This window comes from Lithobates pipiens, unplaced genomic scaffold (genome assembly GCF_037356315.1).
Source record: "Lithobates pipiens isolate NorthernLeopardFrog02 unplaced genomic scaffold, aLitPip1_a1.2 Scaffold_1, whole genome shotgun sequence".
NCBI lineage: Eukaryota > Metazoa > Chordata > Amphibia > Anura > Ranidae > Lithobates > Lithobates pipiens.
This window is the reverse complement of record NW_027507685.1, coordinates 91,237,725-91,258,400: the sequence shown is the minus strand read 5'-3', so window position 1 is coordinate 91,258,400 and position 20,676 is coordinate 91,237,725. Positions and strand designations below refer to the sequence as shown.

Genomic DNA, 20,676 nt, shown 5'->3' with positions numbered 1-20,676 from the left:
CCACCAGTTTATATGGCAGTAGTTGGCGGGCTATGAGTTCTGACAAGCCAGCCGCCAACCGTTGGGCAAGAGGGTTATCCGGCGTCATCATTTTTTTACGCTCAAACATTAGGCCCACGGAAGCCTGCCTTTTTGCAGAAAAATGTGAGCTTGGCGTGATGGAAGGTGGAGTGGAGGACAATTGTGAGGAGAGAGGAGAAGGAGAAGTAGAAGACGAGGCTGGACGGTGAGAGCCTGCAGTGTGGCTTTGTGTGTTCCGTTGCTCCCACTGGGCTCGGTGATGGCTGCTCATGTGCCTTCTTAAGGCGGTCGTCCCTAGGTGAGTATTGGGCTTACCGCGACTAACGCGTTGACTGCAAAGATTGCAGATGGCAACGCTATTGTCAGCAGCGGACACGTTAAAAAAAGCCCACACTGCGGAGCCATGTGCCGGTGTCCTGGGAGCGCCAGATGTGACCGTACATGGTCGATGACTCGCTCCTGATACATTTGCAGTCTGCTTTGTCCCTGCTGTGCAATGTAAGTCATTGCTGCTTCTCCTCCCTATCTGCTGGTCCATATCTCCCTCTGAACTCCCCTCCTCTTCCTCTCTTGTGGGCACCCACGTGACATCACTAGACACGTCATCATCAACGTCACCTTCCCCACCGCTATAAGTAGAGTAGGCAGCAACACCGGGGACCAACCTCCTCCTTGGGCTGATCTGGGTACTGGCGTCAGACTGCTGAGTAGCGCTTGTTGCTACCTCCTCTTCCTGATCCAATACCAAGAGTGGCTGCGCATCAGAAATGTCCTCTTGATATGGATCGGAAAATAATTCCAGTGACTCAAGCGGAAGGTATGTGGTGGTGGTGGTGGTGGTCGTGTTGTTGGTGGTAGTGTCTTTGGGGGTGCACATAGCAGAGAGTGAAGAAGAGGGTGCAGATCGAGAGGATGAGGAGGGTGCAGAAGAGTAAGGCTGAGCGAGCCACTCAACCAAGTCTGGTGCATCCTTTAAAGTAATTGAACGCACCTTCTGCAACTTCCCACTTTGGCTCAAGCCTGTTGCTCCTGCCCTACCCCTACCACCCCTGCGGAAGGGCCTGCCTCTTCCTCTGCATGTCATTTTTTAAATGACCCTGTGACAAAACTCTTAGTCCCTATACCGCTGAAGGACTGCTGCAGTATAGGTGAGCGGTCAGCAGTGGTGCACGTCAACCCTATCTATTGTGGACCTATAGCGGTCCTTACAGAACAGCAGACTGTACCGCACTCAAGCCTATGTACCGTAGCACCCTATACCAAGTTACCAGTCCTTATAAGAACTTTTGTGGACCAAGCAGGTTGTGTATTAGTGTTTAGCAGACTGTACGTCAGTCCCTATACCGCTGAAGGACTGCTGCAGTATAGGGCAGCGGTCAGCAGTGGTGCACGTCAACCCTATCTATTGTGGACCGATAGCGGTCCTTACAGAACAGCAGACTGTACCGCACTCAAGCCTATGTACCGTAGCACCCTATACCAAGTTACCAGTCCTTATAAGAACTTTTGTGGACCAAGCAGGTTGTGTATTAGTGTTTAGCAGACTGTACGTCAGTCCCTATACCGCTGAAGGACTGCTGCAGTATAGGGCAGCGGTCAGCAGTGGTGCACGTCAACCCTATCTATTGTGGACCGATAGCGGTCCTTACAGAACAGCAGACTGTACCGCACTCAAGCCTATGTACCGTAGCACCCTATACCAAGTTACCAGTCCTTATAAGAACTTTTGTGGAACAAGCAGGTTGTGTGTTAGTGATTAGCAGACTGTACGTCAGTCCCTATACCAATGAAGGACTGCTGCAGTATAGGGCAGCGGTCAGCAGTAGTGCACGGCAACCCTATGTATTGTGGACCGATAGCGGTCCTTACAGAACAGCAGACTGTACCGCACTCAAGCCTATGTACCGTAGCACCCTATACCAAGTTACCAGTCCTTATAAGAACTTTTGTGGACCAAGCAGGTTGTGTATTAGTGTTTAGCAGACTGTACGTCAGTCCCTATACCGCTGAAGGACTGCTGCAGTATAGGGCAGCGGTCAGCAGTGGTGCACGTCAACCCTATCTATTGTGGACCGATAGCGGTCCTTACAGAACAGCAGACTGTACCGCACTCAAGCCTATGTACCGTAGCACCCTATACCAAGTTACCAGTCCTTATAAGAACTTTTGTGGACCAAGCAGGTTGTGTATTAGTGTTTAGCAGACTGTACGTCAGTCCCTATACCGCTGAAGGACTGCTGCAGTATAGGGCAGCGGTCAGCAGTGGTGCACGTCAACCCTATCTATTGTGGACCGATAGCGGTCCTTACAGAACAGCAGACTGTACCGCACTCAAGCCTATGTACCGTAGCACCCTATACCAAGTTACCAGTCCTTATAAGAACTTTTGTGGAACAAGCAGGTTGTGTGTTAGTGATTAGCAGACTGTACGTCAGTCCCTATACCAATGAAGGACTGCTGCAGTATAGGGCAGCGGTCAGCAGTAGTGCACGGCAACCCTATGTATTGTGGACCGATAGCGGTCCTTACAGAACAGCAGACTGTACCGCACTCAAGCCTATGTACCGTAGCACCCTATACCAAGTTACCAGTCCTTATAAGAACTTTTGTGGACCAAGCAGGTTGTGTATTAGTGTTTAGCAGACTGTACGTCAGTCCCTATACCGCTGAAGGACTGCTGCAGTATAGGGCAGCGGTCAGCAGTGGTGCACGTCAACCCTATGTATTGTGGACCGATAGCGGTCCTTACAGAACAGCAGACTGTAACGCACTCAGGCCTATGTACCGTAGCACCCTATACCAAGTTACCAGTCCTTATAAGAACTTTTGTGGACCAAGCAGGTTGTGTGTTAGTGATTAGCAGACTGTACGTCAGTCCCTATACCAATGAAGGACTGCTGCAGTATAGGGCAGCGGTCAGCAGTAGTGCACGGCAACCCTATGTATTGTGGACCGATAGCGGTCCTTACAGAACAGCAGACTGTAACGCACTCAGGCCTATGTACCGTAGCACCCTATACCAAGTTACCAGTCCTTATAAAAACTTTTGTGGACCAAGCAGGTTGTGTGTTAGTGTTTAGCAGACTGTGCGTCAGTCCCTATACCGCTGAAGGACTGCTGCAGTATAGGGCAGCGGTCAGCAGTGGTGCACGTCAACCCTATCTATTGTGGACCGATAGCGGTCCTTACAGAACAGCAGACTGTACCGCACTCAAGCCTATGTACCGTAGCACCCTATACCAAGTTACCAGTCCTTATAAGAACTTTTGTGGACCAAGCAGGTTGTGTATTAGTGTTTAGCAGACTGTACGTCAGTCCCTATACCGCTGAAGGACTGCTGCAGTATAGGGCAGCGGTCAGCAGTGGTGCACGTCAACCCTATGTATTGTGGACCGATAGCGGTCCTTACAGAACAGCAGACTGTAACGCACTCAGGCCTATGTACCGTAGCACCCTATACCAAGTTACCAGTCCTTATAAGAACTTTTGTGGACCAAGCAGGTTGTGTGTTAGTGATTAGCAGACTGTACGTCAGTCCCTATACCAATGAAGGACTGCTGCAGTATAGGGCAGCGGTCAGCAGTAGTGCACGGCAACCCTATGTATTGTGGACCGATAGCGGTCCTTACAGAACAGCAGACTGTACTGCACTCAGGCCTATGTACCGTAGCACCCTATACCAAGTTACCAGTCCTTATAAAAACTTTTGTGGACCAAGCAGGTTGTGTGTTAGTGTTTAGCAGACTGTGCGTCAGTCCCTATACCGCTGAAGGACTGCTGCAGTATAGGGCAGCGGTCAGCAGTAGTGCACGGCAACCCTATGTATTGTGGACCGATAGCGGTCCTTACAGAACAGCAGACTGTAACGCACTCAGGCCTATGTACCGTAGCACCCTATACCAAGTTACCAGTCCTTATAAGAACTTTTGTGGACCAAGCAGGTTGTGTGTTAGTGATTAGCAGACTGTACGTCAGTCCCTATACCAATGAAGGACTGCTGCAGTATAGGGCAGCGGTCAGCAGTAGTGCACGGCAACCCTATGTATTGTGGACCGATAGCGGTCCTTACAGAACAGCAGACTGTACCGCACCCAAGCCTATGTACCGTAGCACCCTAGACAGACCAAGTTACCAGTCCTGATAAAGAGCTTTGTGGAACAAGTGAGTTGTGAATGATTAGCAGACTGCAGCAGAAGGGCAGCAGTCAAGTATAATATTCTTTCTATATTTGGAAGAAAGAATATTATACGTGTACAAGCCTATTACCGTACCACTGATACCAGTCCTGAAAAGAACCTTTGTGGAACTAATAGTAACAGCAAGTCTTTAAAATTATCCTCACTGCCTGACACACTGCTTCCTGCCTGTCCCTATACAAATTGGCAAAAAAGAGTAGGCTGGAACGATTAGCTGGAACAGCTCTTTTGTGGACCTGATAGTAACAGCTAATGATGATGATGATGATGATGATGAAGAAAGACTAATCTGGCTGAGCTGTCCCTAAAATAGCAGCATACAGCGCTCTGTCCCTTTATCTAAACTGACAAAAGAAACTCAGGCTGCTGACCTAACACCTATACCAGTCCTGAAAAGAACTTTTGTGTACCAAATAGCTAGCGTTTTCTCTGTCCCTACTCCACACAGGATCCTTTCCCTACAGTGACAGAAGAAAGAATGTAAAATGGCCACCGGATCGGGTGTATTTATAGGTTAGGGGGAATGTCCAAGTGTCCATGAGCTGTCATGTCTCAATTGGTTGTCCTGTAACACATGATAAACGTGTCACGAAAGGTTAAAGTTCTTGTATACATTAAACACGTAAGTCCGCCGGGGCGAACGACGGAAAAAGGCGTTCGAACCCGCGGACGGCGAAAGTCGGAAATTCGCCGCGAAACGACCGCCGGGCGAACCGTTCGGCCATCACTATTATGGAGGAGGAATCCTTCCCTCCCAGTGCAGTCTCTCATTGGCACTGTTCCTTAAGGCCTCTTATAAATGCAATTCTCCTTGAAGTTGAACTACCATCAGATATATTTTTTCATGTTAAGTCCATTCATGACCTAGTAATGTGTCAAGTCAACCTATCCAGGTAATTATTACCGCTCCCAGAGGTCATAATACACCCCCTAATAATGCCTTCACCTGCTTTATCTCCAGAAGAGTGGTGCCATCTTTGTTTCCAGGGTCATTGTCTATGTCCTGGACTGAGACCTACTCGACTGGGTCGGTCAGAGATTAAAACACCTTACTCTGCATGATAATAGTGAAAAAAGGTTTAGAACTGACAAGTAATATAAGCATGGAAGGGGCAAAAGTTCACACTTTGAGAAAATGGAAAGTAATACAGGTGAGCCCTGAAATGTCACCCAAAATACTTAAACCCTCCTATTGTTTTCAGCCAAGGAAGCTGCCATCTTAGCCACTGTTTAATCCTCAACTGCTATGTTGCTGCACACAGGGGCATATCTACCGCGAGGCAAACAAGGTGTTTACCTTGGGCAGGCATTTTTCAGGGGGGCAGCACCGCCCCCAGGTAGAAGGAACACTACGAGCAATGGCATCGCTACGGGGGTGCGGACCACAGTTGGGTCAAGAGCAGCTGCGGACTGACTGGTGACAGGGGAGCAGTAGTTCACTTGGCAGAGCAGTGATCGTGCCTTGGCAGCCTTACTACACAGAGCTAGTAAAAAGAAGCTGGTGGGCTTCAGGAAGGTGAGGGTCCGGTGTAGTTTATTTTTTTGGGGGGGATGGGAGAACTTCCTGAAGTAGTATGGGGGGATAGTGGAGCCCCCCTCTCTTTCACCCCTTCCCTCTCTCTCTCACCCATCTCTTCCCCACCTCTCTCTTACCCCTCCTTCTCTCACCCCACTCTCTCTCTTACCCCCTCTGACTCTCACTCCCCTCTCTCTGTCTCACCCCTCTCTTTTTTTCAACCCCCTTTCTCTCTCAACCCCCCTCTCTCTCCCCCTCTCTCACTCCCCTCTCTCTCTTTCACCTCCCTTTCTCTACTCCCCCTCTCTCTCCTCCCTCTCTCTCACTCTTCCCTCTCTCACCCCTCTCTCTCTCACCCATCTCTTCCCCCCTCTCTCTCTCACCACCATTACCCCCTCTCGCTCTTTCTCACTCCCCTCTCTCTGTCTCACCCCTCTCACTCTCAACCCCCCTCTCTCTCCCCCTCTCTCTCTTTCACTCCACTCTCTCTCTTTCACCTCCCTTTCTCTACTCCCCCCTCTCTCTACTCCCCCCTCTTTCTCCTCCCTCTCTCTCACCCTTCCCTCTCTCACCCCTCTCTCTCTCTCACCCATCTCTTCCCCGTCTCTCTCACCCCTCCTTCTCTGACCCCCTCTCTCTCTCTCTCTCTCACCCCCATCACCCCCTCTCGCTCTCTCTCACTCCCCTCTCTCTGTCTCACCCCTTTCTCTCTTTCACCCCCTCTCTCTCCCCCCTCACTCTCACCCTAACCTCTCTCACCCCCCTCTCTCTCAGCACCCCATCCTCTCACCCCCTCTCTCTCCCCCCACCTTTAAAGAGGTGAAGCTCTGGAGTGGAGTTTACAGATGAAGGGTTGCGACACATTTAGAGGGGGGGGGGCACCTGATTTTGGTCTTGCCTAGGGCAGCACAAAACCAAAATACACCTCTGGCTGCACATGTGATCAGTTATGACATCAGCCATCGGATGGTTTGACAGTTTAGTTGAGAGAATAACCAATGTGACAGTTACATTCCCGGGACATGCTGGGAATGTAATTGTTTTTTTTAACTGTTAAATCGATGGGTTTACTTTCGCCTTAAGTATCTGCTTTCAAGTGACCAGATCTGGGTCAAATCTAAAGGGTATGTACCGTATATACTCGAGTATAGGCCGACCCGAATATAAGCCGAGGCCCCCAATTTACCCCCAAAAAAACTGGCAAACTTATTGACTCGTGTATAAGCCGAGGGTGAGACATGCCTGTCCATCCCTGTGTGTGTGTCCGTCAATCCCTGTGTGTCCGTCCATCCCTGTGTGTCCGTCCATCCCTGTGTGTCCGTCCATCCATCCCTGTGTGTGTGTGTGTCCATCCATCCATCCATCCCTGTGTGTGTGTGTGTGTCCATCCATCCATCCATCCCTGTGTGTGTGTGTGTCCATCCATCCATCCATCCCTGTGTGTGTGTGTCTCCATCCATCCATCCATCCCTGTGTGTGTGTGTCTCCATCCATCCATCCCTGTGTGTGTGTGTCTCCATCCATCCATCCATCCCTGTGTGTGTGTGTATCCATCCATCCCTGTGTGTGTGTGTCTCCATCCATCCATCCCTGTGTGTGTGTGTCCATGTGTGTGTGTGTGTGTGTGTGTGTGTGTGTGTGTGTGTGTGTGTGTGTGTGTGTCCAGCCTACCTGTGTCCCGAGCCTGTGTCCCGAGCCTCCGTCCCGTGCCTTGCCTCCTTGCCTCCGTCCCGTGCCGTGCCTTGCCTCCGTCCCGTGTCGTGCCTTGCCTCCGTCCCGTCCCGTGCCGTGCCTTGCCTTGCCTCCGTCCCGTGCCTTGCCAGGATCGCCGCTCTTCGTCGGCGCCTCGGCGGCCATTGTAAAATTCGAAAGCCGCGCCTCCGCCTTCGCCTGTGATAGGCGGAACACTGAATTTCCCAGCAGCCTGTGTTCCGCCTATCACGGACATCGTCTCATCCTCGTCCGTAGTACGAGGATGAGACGATGTCCGTGATAGGCGGAACACAGGCTGCTGGGAAATTCAGTGTTCCGCCTATCACAGGCGAAGGCGGAGCCGGAGGCGCGGCTTTTGAATTATAGAATGGCCGCTGTCTGTCTGCTCGACACGCTGATCGAGCAGGCAGACAGCGATGAATCGAGTATAAGCCGAGGGGGGCACTTTCAGCCTCAAAAAAGAGGCTGAAAATCTCGGCTTATACTCGAGTATATACGGTAAAAGATTTTTTTTTTACGTTTTGGATATAGTAGGGAAGGGTTAGATCCTTTGTCAAGTTTTTATCATCGTCTGCATACCTGCTGGGGAGAGTCACCCTCTACTTGTCCTGGAGACCACTTTCAATGAAACAGAAAGTCAGGGGAAATCCAAAAATGTTGAGGTGTCACTACAGAGCAGGGGTCTCCAAACTTTCTAAACAAAGGGTCAGTTTACTGTCCTTCAAACTTTTAGGGGGGCTGGACTGTGGCCAATGGGAGTAGAAAATGTCCTGGTGTCAATGGGAGTAAAAAGTGCCTCATTGTTGGTGTCAGTGGGAGGAATAATGCCCCATCGTTGGTGTCAGTGGGAAGAATGGTGCCCTCTTGATGTCAGTGGGAGGAATACCGCCTTATTGTTGGTGTCAGTGGGAGGAATAGCGCCTCATCGTTGGTGTCAGTGAGAGGAATAGTGCCCCATTGTTGGTGTCAGATGGAAGAATAGTGCCCTATTGTTGGTATCTGTGGAAGGAATAGTGCCCCATGATTGGTGTCACTGAGAGGACTAGTGCCGCATCACTGGTGTCAGTAGGAGGAATAGAGTGGCAGGAACAATGCTCCCGCTGTTACTGACAGTGGGGAGAGTAATGACTCAAGAACTGGATAAAAGCAAGCAAAGGGCTGCATGCAGTCGCCAGGTCGCAGTTTGGGGACCACTGCTATAGAGCAAGAGGGTAGGGAATATTCCGCAGTGCGGTCGTGTGTTCCTGTTAAAACTCTTTAAGTTGGGAATTTTGTTTAATCTTGTGGAGATTTCCTCTTTTTCCTGTTGCAAGTGAAATCTCTCCAATGGGACACAGTCTGTAAAAACAATCCTGTAGGGGGGTTAAAACTTTCCCTTTTCTAAACTTAAGAAATTTTTATTTTTTAGACTTTACATACATTTTTGCAAATGACTCCTGTAATGTGTCTAATATTTGTGTTCCTTATGATCATCAGCCCCATCTTGTGGCCATAATATGATAATTTCCTGAAATACCCCAGTCAGTAAAATACTGCATTATGGCCACAAGATGCAGCTGATGTCATCAGAAATACACATATTAAACACATTATGAGGACTATTTGGGATAAGTCATTCATTTTTATAAAAGATCCCAATAACTTTGCAAATTAATTACTTCACCTCTAAGGGCCTGTGGCGATGATCTTTGGGCTGATGTCATTGGTTTGACATTAGTATAAGATGCTTCTGAGATCATTCAAAATTCATTGACAGGTGCATTTGACTTGCAAATGACTATCTTCTGACCTGCATTTGACCTAATTTTGACCTCCATTTGATTTGAAGTTGACCTCCTTTAGATCTCCATTTGACTTGCAGTTGACCTCCTTTAGACCTCAATTTGATTAGCAGCTGACCTTTTTTTGATGTTCAGTTGACTTCCTTTTGAACTAAATTTGACCTACAGTTGATCACCTTCTGACCTGCATTTGACCTGTTTCAAGTGGGCTTTGCATCCTCCATAGACTTTTATGGGAATGAATTACCCATCTGACACCAACAAACATCCCTTGATACCAGCCCTAATACTGTTTATTGAGGTCTACTTCTGAATTTTGGATGCTACAATATTTTTTTCTTTCTTTGTTAGGTCCAAAAGGAAGTTGCTTGGATGGAAAGACTCAGTAGATTCTTTTGGGAGCAGACAAAGCTCAATGTCGCCCATTAAAATTTCATACTCCACAAATAGTGACTTGGGAACCCTGAGCATTAGCCGGACTTCCAGCAAAAATGAGGACTTTAAGGCCCTTCTCCAAAGGAAGGGTAGCAAAAGCAGCATAGGGGCCCGACCTTCGGCCGCAGAACTCCTTAAAACCACCAACCCTTTGGCTCGGAGAGTGATGAGTGAGTTTGCTCCAGAAATTGAGAAAAACGTCAATACAAAAACCTTGCCTAGGGATTGAATTTTTTCAGGGAAAATCCTGGAGATGAAGAGACATGTGAAATTTTGTACGCTTATGTCTGCCGAGATTATAGCTATTGTACACGGGAATGTAATTAGTGACCAGGTGTTGACAATTTTCTTTTAAAGGCTGATTGAACAATTGTCAAATTGAAGAACTTAATTTGCTAATTTCAGCTGAACTTCTCTGGAATACTATGAAAGGAATCATTTTCATATAACGTTGTGCCAAACTTAAACTGATATATTAAGTGTAGTAATAATGTGACATCTGTCAGATCTCTCTCCTGGACCATCCATGAATCTCTGCATGTAATCCAGAAAGTGTTTTGCAGTCACTATGAGCTTTGCATTTTGTAGTATATATATCTCATTTTATATTTATCTTCTCACAGCTATGCGGGGAGGTTTTGAGAAGACAGTTCATCTAAAATGTGTTGTTCCCTCTGAAAGTTCCATCTGAGAGTTCTATCCAACAGCTTCATGTGGAAGTTCTTTCTAAAAGTTCAGTTAAAAAGTTTCATCTGAAATTTCTGTCCAAAAGGTTCATGAAGAAGTTCCATCAAAAGTTTCCACCAAGAAGTTTAATCTGAAGGTTCCATCAAGAAGCTCCATTTGAAGATTCCATCTAAACGTTCCATATGAAGTTTCCATCTAAGTTCCATCTAAAAGTTCCTTCCAAAAGTTTAATTAAAAGGTCCGTTGAAAAGTTCCATCTGAAAGTCCTATCCAAAAATTCCATTAAGAGGTTATATCTGAAAGTTTCATCTAAAAGTTCCATCTGAAAGAGCCATCAAAAGTTCCATCTGAAGGTTCTATCTTAAAGTTCCATCTAAAATTTCCATCCAAAAGTTCTTAAAGTGTTGATATTCACATTTTCATACATATGCAGAGGCAAATTACAGCTCATGAAACTTAGAATAAGTCTCGGCTTTTATGAACATGGCATTGGTAGCATTCATTTGTATTACTGAATATTGAAGATAGTATTACGGGATGCATTACAATCTGTAATTACTAAGCACTTTAAAGCCGAACTAAATACACATAAGAAGTACAAGGAAGAGAGCTGTTCTGCCTGCCGAGTGATTTTTATCTCTATCCATCCAGTCCTGGTATTTACATAGTTCCACCACACAGAACATCCCTGGCTGGCTAGGCAGAGGACTTGCTTGCAGTTCAGTAACACTTACAGGTCTTGGCCCTCCCCCAGCCTGTCATTGAATAGTGAAAGGAGAAGCAGCAGACTGACAAACGTATCTCCCTGTCACTCTGCTCTCTCCCTCCTTTTAGCACTTTATTACACCTGATTGGCTCCTTGTCCCTCTGCTCTAGTCTAAGCTTTGCTGTACCAAGGTCAAGTGAAGGTATTTACACTGCTTGTATTTAACAAAATACATTTAATGATGTGTTAACGAATACAGAGCTGGATAGATTTGTGCCTTTTTGTATCTGCCCAGAATTCTAAATTAAATGAGCCATTGATTGGGATTTCCTCCTTATGGCAAGACCAAGACACCACAGATATCACATCTCTTTCACTAGTAACAATACAGAATTAAAAGGAGGATGGAGCAAGGGGGCAAGTGCCCAATTGGCAACTCCTAAATTGATATGTTGGGCCAGTGGACAAGTGTCCCCTGCGCCAGTCCTAAAATGAAATGCTGTTCTGGTAGGCAAGTGTCCCTTGGGCCAGTCCTAAAATGATATGTTGGGCTGGTGGGCAAGTGCCCCCTGGGCTAGTCCTAAAATGATATGTTAGGTTGGTGGCCTTAAATTAAGATATTTACTATTAAGACATCAAACAGAGCAGGACCCACAGTTAGTGTAATTTAGCAGACATTATATGGCTCCCGACTCCCTGTTCAGACATGAAATCGCAGCATCTGGCAGAGGGGAGTCTTCCACCAGTCTTCCCTTGCAGCTCTGAGATGTCATATGGTCATATGCCAAGAGTTGCAAAGGATGGTGATGCTGGAAGACATGAATCTGTACCTACCATGAAATGGCCAACTACGTAATTTTGCCTTCAAGGCCAAACCTTCCAGTCTACCCTCATGGGAATTCATCTGCGAAACTGCATATTAGCATTCACTCAGGGTGAATTAACAAGGTCATAAGCTGTAATACTCTTAGAAATAATTTTCCACGCTTTATTTGAAGTGGAAAAGACCATTTTGCAGTATGGGACACCCTACAGATGTTGTTATTGGTGGTCTTGTCCTCCTGTGATCATTTATAAATTGTTGCTTGATGGGACCTATCAAGATATTATCAGATGCCAGTTCATATTGTATCAATCTGCATTTTTCATTTGGTGGCCTTCGAACATCATATCATCATGTAATGTATTTCATATCTAACTGTCTTTACCACATTATTCTTCAACTTTGAAGGAGCTTACATCAATTGTTGATATTGTATAGATCATGTGAGTAAGGATTTTAAATGTGATATGAACATGCAGATCTATTATCTTTGTTCTTGTGGGCAAGTTTGCACACTTCCATTGCTTGGAAATCTGTAGAACAGTAATTATTAGTATCCCCAATCATTTAAAGTATTTAGTAGGGCTATTTACCAAAATGTAGTACTAATGAAATGGCCATCACTCATGATACTTTGAGCCTATAATAGAAAAATCTTAAATATAGGATGCCTAGTTAATTAGAGTACATTTCCATCGTTTCCATACTTTATGGCCTTGTAGTACATCTTTATCCAAAACCATGGACATTAGTTTGGAGCTGGCACTCTTTTGTGCATATAACATCCTCAACTGGGAACCTTATTCACAAGATTTTGGAGTGTGTCTGTGCAAATTTGGGCTCATTTAGACAAAAGACCATTTGTGAGGTCAGGTACAGATGTTGGATGAGAAGAGCTGGCTTATAATTGGTATTCCTTTTGAAAACTTTTGTATTCAATAGTGATGAGGTCAGGGCTGTGTGCACGGCACTTGAGTTCCTGCACACCAAAGTCTTCAAAACCATGGGCATTAATTAAGAGCTGTTCTTCTATTTGTGGTTATAACAGCCTCCAATCTTCTGTAAAGGATTTCCAGAAGGCTTTGAGTGTATATGTGGGAATTTGTGTCTGTGTAATGTCAGGTACAAATGTTGGATGAGAAGACCTGGCTCCAATTCATCCCAAAGGTGATGAATAGTGTTGAGGTCAAGACTGTGTTCATGCCACTTGGGTCACTCCACACCAAACTCATCAAAACCATGGCCAATAATATAGAGTGGGTCTCCTATTTGTAGTCATAATAGCCTCCACTCTTCTTGCAAGGCTTTCCACAAGGTTTGGCATGTTACCTGTGGTAATGTGTGTCCATTTAGCCAGAAGCATTTAAAAGGTCAGGTACAAATGTTGGATGAGAACACCTCCAAAGGTGATGAATAGTGTTGAGGTCAAGACTGTGTTCACGCCACTTGGGTCACGCCAAACCAGAGTCATCAAAACCATGGCCAATAATATAGAGTGGGTCTATTTGTGGTCATAACAGCCTCCAATCTCCTAGGAAGGCTTTCCACAAGGTTTGGCGTGTTATCTGTGGGAATGTGCGTCCATTTAGCCAGAAGCATTTGTAAGGTCAGTTACAAATGTTGGACGAGAAGACCTGGCTCCAATTCATCCCAAAGGTGTTCAGTAGGGTTGAGGTCAGTACTCTGTGTAGGCCACTTGAGCTCCTCCACACCAAACTCATCAAACTGTCTTTATGGGGCTGGCTTTGTACACAGGGCCTCAGTCATGCTGGAAAAGAAAATGGCCTTGTAAGTGTTGTGCAAAAAGCAAAAAATCTGTGTAGCAAAGGTGAAGTTTAAACCTGTACAGTACTGCTGTACGGTCCTTGGGGTGGCCATACACAGTATTATTAAAACAAGTAGTGGGATGTCCTCCATGCACAGTGATTACTGCCCCATTTTCTACATAATTGAATGACGCCCAGCACCATTCAAACTTCAATTCAGTTTCTGTGAGCCCTGGAAGGCATGAACACACCTCCTTAATTCTTCATCGAGTTCATGCGGCCTGGGCTCACTGGGTACTAGAGAATAATTCATTGGGAACAACATTGGAAACAACATTGGGCGCATATGCATCCGCTACAATATTGATTTGCTGTGGAACCCCATTTGAGAAACCCTGTGTTATGGATTTGCAAAGTAGTGCAGGGAAGCATACTGTTAATTACTGCACTGTTCTCCACAGGTCCTCCTCTTCTGTCTGTCCCAGACTCTTCTATGTGATATTATCTGGGATGGACAAGAGGAGGGCTAGTGGGGATCAAGGAGAAAAGTCATGTTACAACAGCAGCTTCAATGCGCTGCTCTGCATTTATTTGTCAATTGTTGTTGTATCTACAGTTCGATGGTCAGATCCAATGTTCTGTGAGCTGTAGATTTGAAATTTTTTTCAGGGGTTCTCCTGAGATCTCAGACTTTTTGCAAAGGGTTCCTTCAAGGTAAAGAGGTTGAGAAACACTGACCTGGTAGGAAGGGAACACAGCTATGATGTACATTTGTTTCAGTGCTCTACAACGCATGGTAATACACTACTGTGTATTGTAGAGTGCAGGCTCATAAAAAATGCTGCATGTGTGCTTCTTTGCCCATATAATTAATAAAATGCCATAATGCAATGCATATTGCCACGTGACATGAGGAGCAAGTAGTAATACAATGATTGGAAAATTGTGAATGCGCCCCTAATCTAGGTGTGAGAAAGGAGAAGGACTTGTGGTGGGGGGTTAAACCGGTGGTGGGCTTCAAGCATTCTTTGCAACAACTGGGTCATGCAGGCGATACATGCACTTTTGATAGAAGCACTTATTGCACAGAAGGAGCCTTTGAAATGTTGTAAAATCCCTAGTGATCTAGTACTAATTGTCCACTTTTCTGGTAAGAAAAGAGAAGGAAACTTTCACCAAATCAATGCCTTACCACCCATCCCTCAGCAAAGATGATGGTTATGGAAAATCAAAGCAGTGTAAACGTTTTTTTCAGGAGGGGCAGATATTAATTCCGCTATTTCTCATGGTGAGATACCTACCAATCTATTGCTAGAGCAATATCATAATCTATCATCAAGAACGAGTTCCCAACCTCAATTCTCAAGACCCCCCCCCCCCCCCCACAGGTCATGTGTTCAGGATTAAATTCACCTTACACGGGTGCTCTCAATCAATGTCAATGGCTTGGAACAGGGGTGTCAAACAAATTTTCAATGCGAGCCGCATCAGCAGTATTATTGCTCTCAAGGGCCAGTTATCTGGGGTACAGAGTGCAGGGTTCAGGAGTGCGGTACGTACAGAGTGCAGTGTCCAGGGGTGTGCTATGTATAGAGTGCAGTTCCATGGGCACCCTATGCTGAGAGTGCAGAGTTCAGGGGTGAGCTACGTACAGAGTGCATGGTTCAGGAGTGCAATACAATAAGAGTGCAGTGTTCAGGATTGTGCTACATACAGAGTGCAGAGTTTAGGGGTGCGCTATGAACAGAGTGCATTTCCAGGGGTGCCCTATGCTCAGAGTGTGTGCTACATTAAGGGGATGTTCAGGGGTGTGCTATGTACAGAGTGCAGGGTTTAGGGCTGCACTACGTACAGAGTGCAGAGTTCAGGGGTGTGCTGTGTACAGAGTGCATGGCTTAGGGGTACGCTACGTACAGAGTTCAGGGATGTGCTGTGTACAGAGTGCACGGCTTAGGGGTGGGCTACGTACAGAGTGCAGAGTTCAGGGGTGTGCTGTGTACAGAGTGCACGGGCTTAGGGGTGTGCTACATACAGATTGCAGAGTTCAGGGGTGTGCTGTGTACAGGGTGCAGGGTTTAGGGGGTGCGATATGCACAGTGCGTAACCCCAGTCCCCCTCAAAAGCTTCCATGCATCTCCAACCTGGCCCGACTCTAGTCCTTTTCTGTGTAAGCGGCTCTGCCTCTCCTTGGAGGGAGATCCTTATCTCAGATTCTGGAAATCTGTGCCCTGCCGTTAGTGCATGTAGGGATCTGTTAGTTCCAGGAGTTGATGAGAGAAAAGCTGTCCCTTGTAAACACAGAAGGTTTCTGTGTTTACAAATGACAGCAGAGAGTGAGAGCCGGAGATGGTGGAATGGAGTTATGCCATGTTCTGTATGTAAAACTGGGTGTGAGGGCCACATGACAAGGCCTGGTGGCCCTGATTCAGCCTGCGGGTCTTGTGTTCGGCATATGTGGCTTGGTATTTAGGAAAGCTATTTTATCTAAGGGAAATTTCTAAAACATGGCCTGTTGGGGGGTACTAAAGGAATGAGGTTGGGATACACTAGACTAAACAAACACAACCCAGTGTCCCAGAACTTCAACTAAGTGTCTCAACCCAGTGTCCGAGAACTTCAACAAATGCTAAAGTATTATGCCTAACAAAACATATAATTTAAACATATTTCTGAAACAGATGCCTGATACAGAAAAGCCCATGAAGTACTAAGTGATCTAGTGGTGGAAAGGAGGAACCTTGCCCCTGAGGTCTTAAGCTTAAATCATAAGTTGTGGAGTCAACCTAGTGATAGTGCAACAGAAGCAGGCTATCCCTTATGGGGCCTTCAGGAATGATAAACAGAAAGTGAGAGTGTCGAAAGGGAGATAAACTTGAGGAGCACAACATACCACATCCAAAGGAGAAAAATCTTAGAATTTGGAGGATTTGCATAATAAAGTGGTAGAATAATATTGGTTAAGTTGACCAAGGTTGATAACAAGGTTAAGTTGACCAAGGTTGATAAGGTTAATATTGGTTAAGTTGACCAAGGTTAATTTCCCTGAGGACACTAGCAAAAAAAAAGATTCTTACTGGGAGCTGTAGGAGTTATACTCTGCTGTCCCTGCCAGTGTACAATTCTCCTGAAGGTGGCAGTATAACCCAGTGTTTCACAATACTACCCTGTGCTCCTGAATGTACACCTAAGAAACGTATATTTGCATTGTATTTTTTTTAATAGCTACTAAAGTAGGCAGTCCATTCATACCACACTTTTTTTGGATGAGAATCCATCATTGCTGTCGCTTGCGGCCGTCATTGCCACACCTCTAAAAAGTGATCGGTGGCCGATCACATTTAGAGTAATTTCACAAGGTGGATTAAAGGTGATATGTTGCCTCTGGGATGCATGTTTTAACCCTTGAAAGGCCACAGCAGTGGTTTTTACTTGAGTGGGTTGCATTTGGTGGTGGTATTGGCCCCCAATGCAAACTGTTCTATGTTTTTGACAGTAGCACACCCCCCCCCCCTCAGCTGGGATAGAGGGGCAGTTAAAACAGGTGATTGTTAAGCATTTTTATCCAACCCCCTTGACCTAACATAGCAGCTGGAGGGGGTGCTACACTCAAAATTATACAACAGTTTGCATTGGGGACCAATTCCGCCACCAAATGCGACCCACCAAGTGAACAGCACTGCTGTGGCCTTTCAAGGGTTAAATCAGGCATCTCAGAGGCAACGTATCACCTGCAAGTACATAAAAAGCCAAAAGGTCTTTCTGGCTATTAGTCTAATTGCCCTGACAATCAGAATGTTGTTCTAAACAACAGAAAATGATGAAGATACCCTGGAATTATCTGAATCAGATAGTCCTTCAGGAAATATAGTTCAGTGGAGGCGGGGGGACATAGCATACAAATATTACTTACCTCCTTATCTATTATAGTGACCTGTCAATTTTCCTGTGGGCGAATGGAAGTGTAGTAATGTCCAATGTAAACAATCTGAAGACAGGATGACTCAAGTTTTGGTCTTTTATTTGTTCGAAAAATCCATAAAATATTCCACCGCTTTTCGGGATCTTAACATGCCCCTTCACCAGGGCTCATAAATTTGACAGCCTGCCCAGAACTTGTTTTTAAATGCTGGTAACGCAATGGTCAGAGATGGCCTGTGGTAGACGCACTCAGTGGACCCCAGGCAAACAGCTGATAATACATTTTCAAATACATGCATTGGGATGTTTTACCTGCCAAAAGATCTGTATTTGTGTGAATCCAATTCTGAGATTTATTATTTGTCTGCAAAGCAGAAGAGCCAGCCAGATGACCTTACTTTTTTCTCTTGCAATTAAGCAACACAGCTAGGTCACCTACCCACTCCGGGCCTGTGATTGGACATTGGAGGAGCAGCAGCAGACAGATGAGATCACCTCTCTGGTCTTTCCTCTTGTTGGCATGTTCCTTGTCAGCATTGTTGCATACAGCCCCTAGTGCTGCCCCTCCCTCTCCCTCTCCCAGTCTGAGTTTTTTTAGGAGATTACATTACATTATTTTGAGGGACTGTCCCGATTTGGATCAATGTCCCTCTGTCCCTCTTTCCTCCTCATTCTTCCCTGATTTGGAGTAATGTCCCTCTTTTCTCCTCATTTGTCCCTGATTTTGAGTAATGTCCCTCTTTCCTCCTCATTTGTCCCTGATTTGGAGTAATGTACCTCTTTCCTCCTCATTTGTCCCTGATTTGGAGTAATGTCCCTCTTTCCTCCTCATTTGTCCCTGATTTGGAGTAATGTCCCTCTTTCCTCCTCATTTGTCCCTGATTTTGGTCTGATCTATATAGATGTATATAAAATGCACTTTTTATCTATCAAAACGTGTTTCCCAGTACTAAACCTGCCATCAGATTTCTAAATGGCTGCATTTGGAAATTCCAAAAGCCAATATAAAGGAATAGTAGTGGTAAAAAAAACGAAAAAAGCATTTGTGGGTTTAACCAATCTCGTTTTTTGTGTACAATTCTCCTTTAAGGGGTGTGGCAGGGGGCGTGTCCTATGCTGCATACTTTTGCTGATAGGTGTCCCTCATTCCCATCTCAAAAAGTTGAGAGGTATGATTAGGGTTGCCACCTTTTCTGCAAACCAATCCTGAACATTCTTGTACCCATAAAATATGCTTACAATGCTGATCCACGTAAGTTAGTCTCTCACAGACATGTATAAACCTCACAACAATAATTAAAAAATAAAAATCTTCCAATACATATGATTTGTGGACTGAATGCAAAAAATGTATTCCTCTATCCACACAAATTAGGTGGATGGAGGAATTTCCTCCCTCCTTAGGGAGATCACCTGACTCTATGGAGGAGCAGAGATTCCGCTGACGGGGGGGGGGGGGGTGTAGTAGAGTGTTCCTCCTGTCCGGGACAGTTAGCCACAGTTCAGTGTGAATAAATGTGTCCGGGTTTCATGCAGTCTGAAACCCGGACACATGGTCCAAAACCGGGACTGTCTGGGTGAATCCTAGACAGGTGGCAACCCTAGGTATGATTGTACCGCTATACATTCCATCCGTACGCATAAATTCACCTCTCTGTACAGCAAGAATATCTTATAAATATATATACATCATACATATATATCTGGAACATCTGGATGTTGTATTTTGTATCTATTGGTTATGCGGATCTCAGTTTACATTATTAATATGGGAGCCTCGTGCTATAATGTTTATTATTTCGATCTGCTTTTCCTTACTGGATTTACTTTTGGAAAGAGACTGGCTCCTCCGGTGCAATTAAAAGTTTTTTTTTCGTCTATTAGCATAGGAGGATCCTGTCGTGTATATATATATATATATATATATTCCAGGATTGGCGCTACATACGGTGAGGGTGACAATGAACATAATTTGTGTATAAATCCAAATGTATGGATCCATATTGCTTTTTTTTTTTTCATCAGGTAATAAACTGTATCAATTTGCTAAATATATATGATGTGCTGCTGTTTATTCTCCGTTCAAGCAATTATAATTTTCAAGTTATTTTAAAAGAAGAACCAAACTCTCTCAAGTCAACTAGCTTTAGTAAATAGATAGAAAGGTATATTATATTTTTTTTGTTTTAACCACTTCAGCACCAGGAAAGGCTAACCACTGTACCCCCCCCCCCCCCCCCATGACCAGTCCATTTTTGCATTATTTTAACTGACAATTGCACAGCCATGCGACGTTGTACCCAAATAGAAATTAGTGGTTAACGTTTCTTTTTTTAAATTTTTTTAATTCAATTTATTTTTATTACTTTTTTTATTGACAGAGAAAAAAAGTAAAAAAACAAAAATAAAATAAATAAAATATATAAAAAGATAAAAAATCCTTCAGTATCTGTTTTCTCTTCCTTAAACATAACCATATATAGAGTCTAGTCATATATATTTCTTGAAACATATTTTATTAACAAGCATCATAACAGTTACACAGTGTAGTTCATTTGTTGGTGTGCAGGATTACAAAACATTTTGCGACAATGTATCAAGTACTTTGCATATACAACGGGTGTCAAGACCCGAACAGTAAAGTAGAGTAGGCAGTCATATATATTTCTATACATGCCTATACAGTATATTTTTTCTCCCTGCCTTATATAAATACCAATATCATCATTATTTCTCCTAAAATTCTGTTGGACGCCCTTAAAACAAAACAAAACGTTTATTTTTCTTTCTTTTACATTTCTTTTGTTACTTCCTGGTTTGTGAGTTTTTTGGGGGGGGGGGCATTCTCAGCTAGGAACACCCTCCTACCTGCCATGCCCTAGCTAAGGGCAGATGGATTCAAGGAAGTAGATGCTACATGAATTATCTACCCTTATTCAAGATGGCCATGGCTAGAAATGATGGGTGGGGGGATGTTTTTCAAAAAGATTTTTCAACAAAATAAAGCATGGAGACAGGGATGGATGAGGGGAGTTTGCTTTGAATATTAAAAAATGCGTTAAATAGTGTTTTTTGGTTTGTGGTGCTCAGATATACTTTAGCCACTTGCCTTTT

At 44.9% G+C, this 20,676-nt stretch overlaps 1 protein-coding gene across 4 annotated transcripts in view; it reads left to right on the top strand.

The window, feature by feature from the left end:
- Positions 1–19,617, top strand: part of NHSL2 (NHS like 2) — a 407,780-nt gene extending 388,163 nt beyond the window's left edge. For 3 of the 4 annotated variants that reach the window (XM_077465163.1, XM_077465165.1, XM_077465166.1), the window contains exon 8: positions 9,579–19,617. In XM_077465163.1, the coding sequence (XP_077321289.1) occupies positions 9,579–9,891 (313 nt within the window). In that variant the 3' untranslated portion in view covers positions 9,892–19,617. The remainder of the gene's footprint in view (positions 1–9,578) is intronic. The other variant, XM_077465164.1, reaches the window with a different exon arrangement.
- Positions 19,618–20,676: the final 1,059 nt, after the last annotated feature.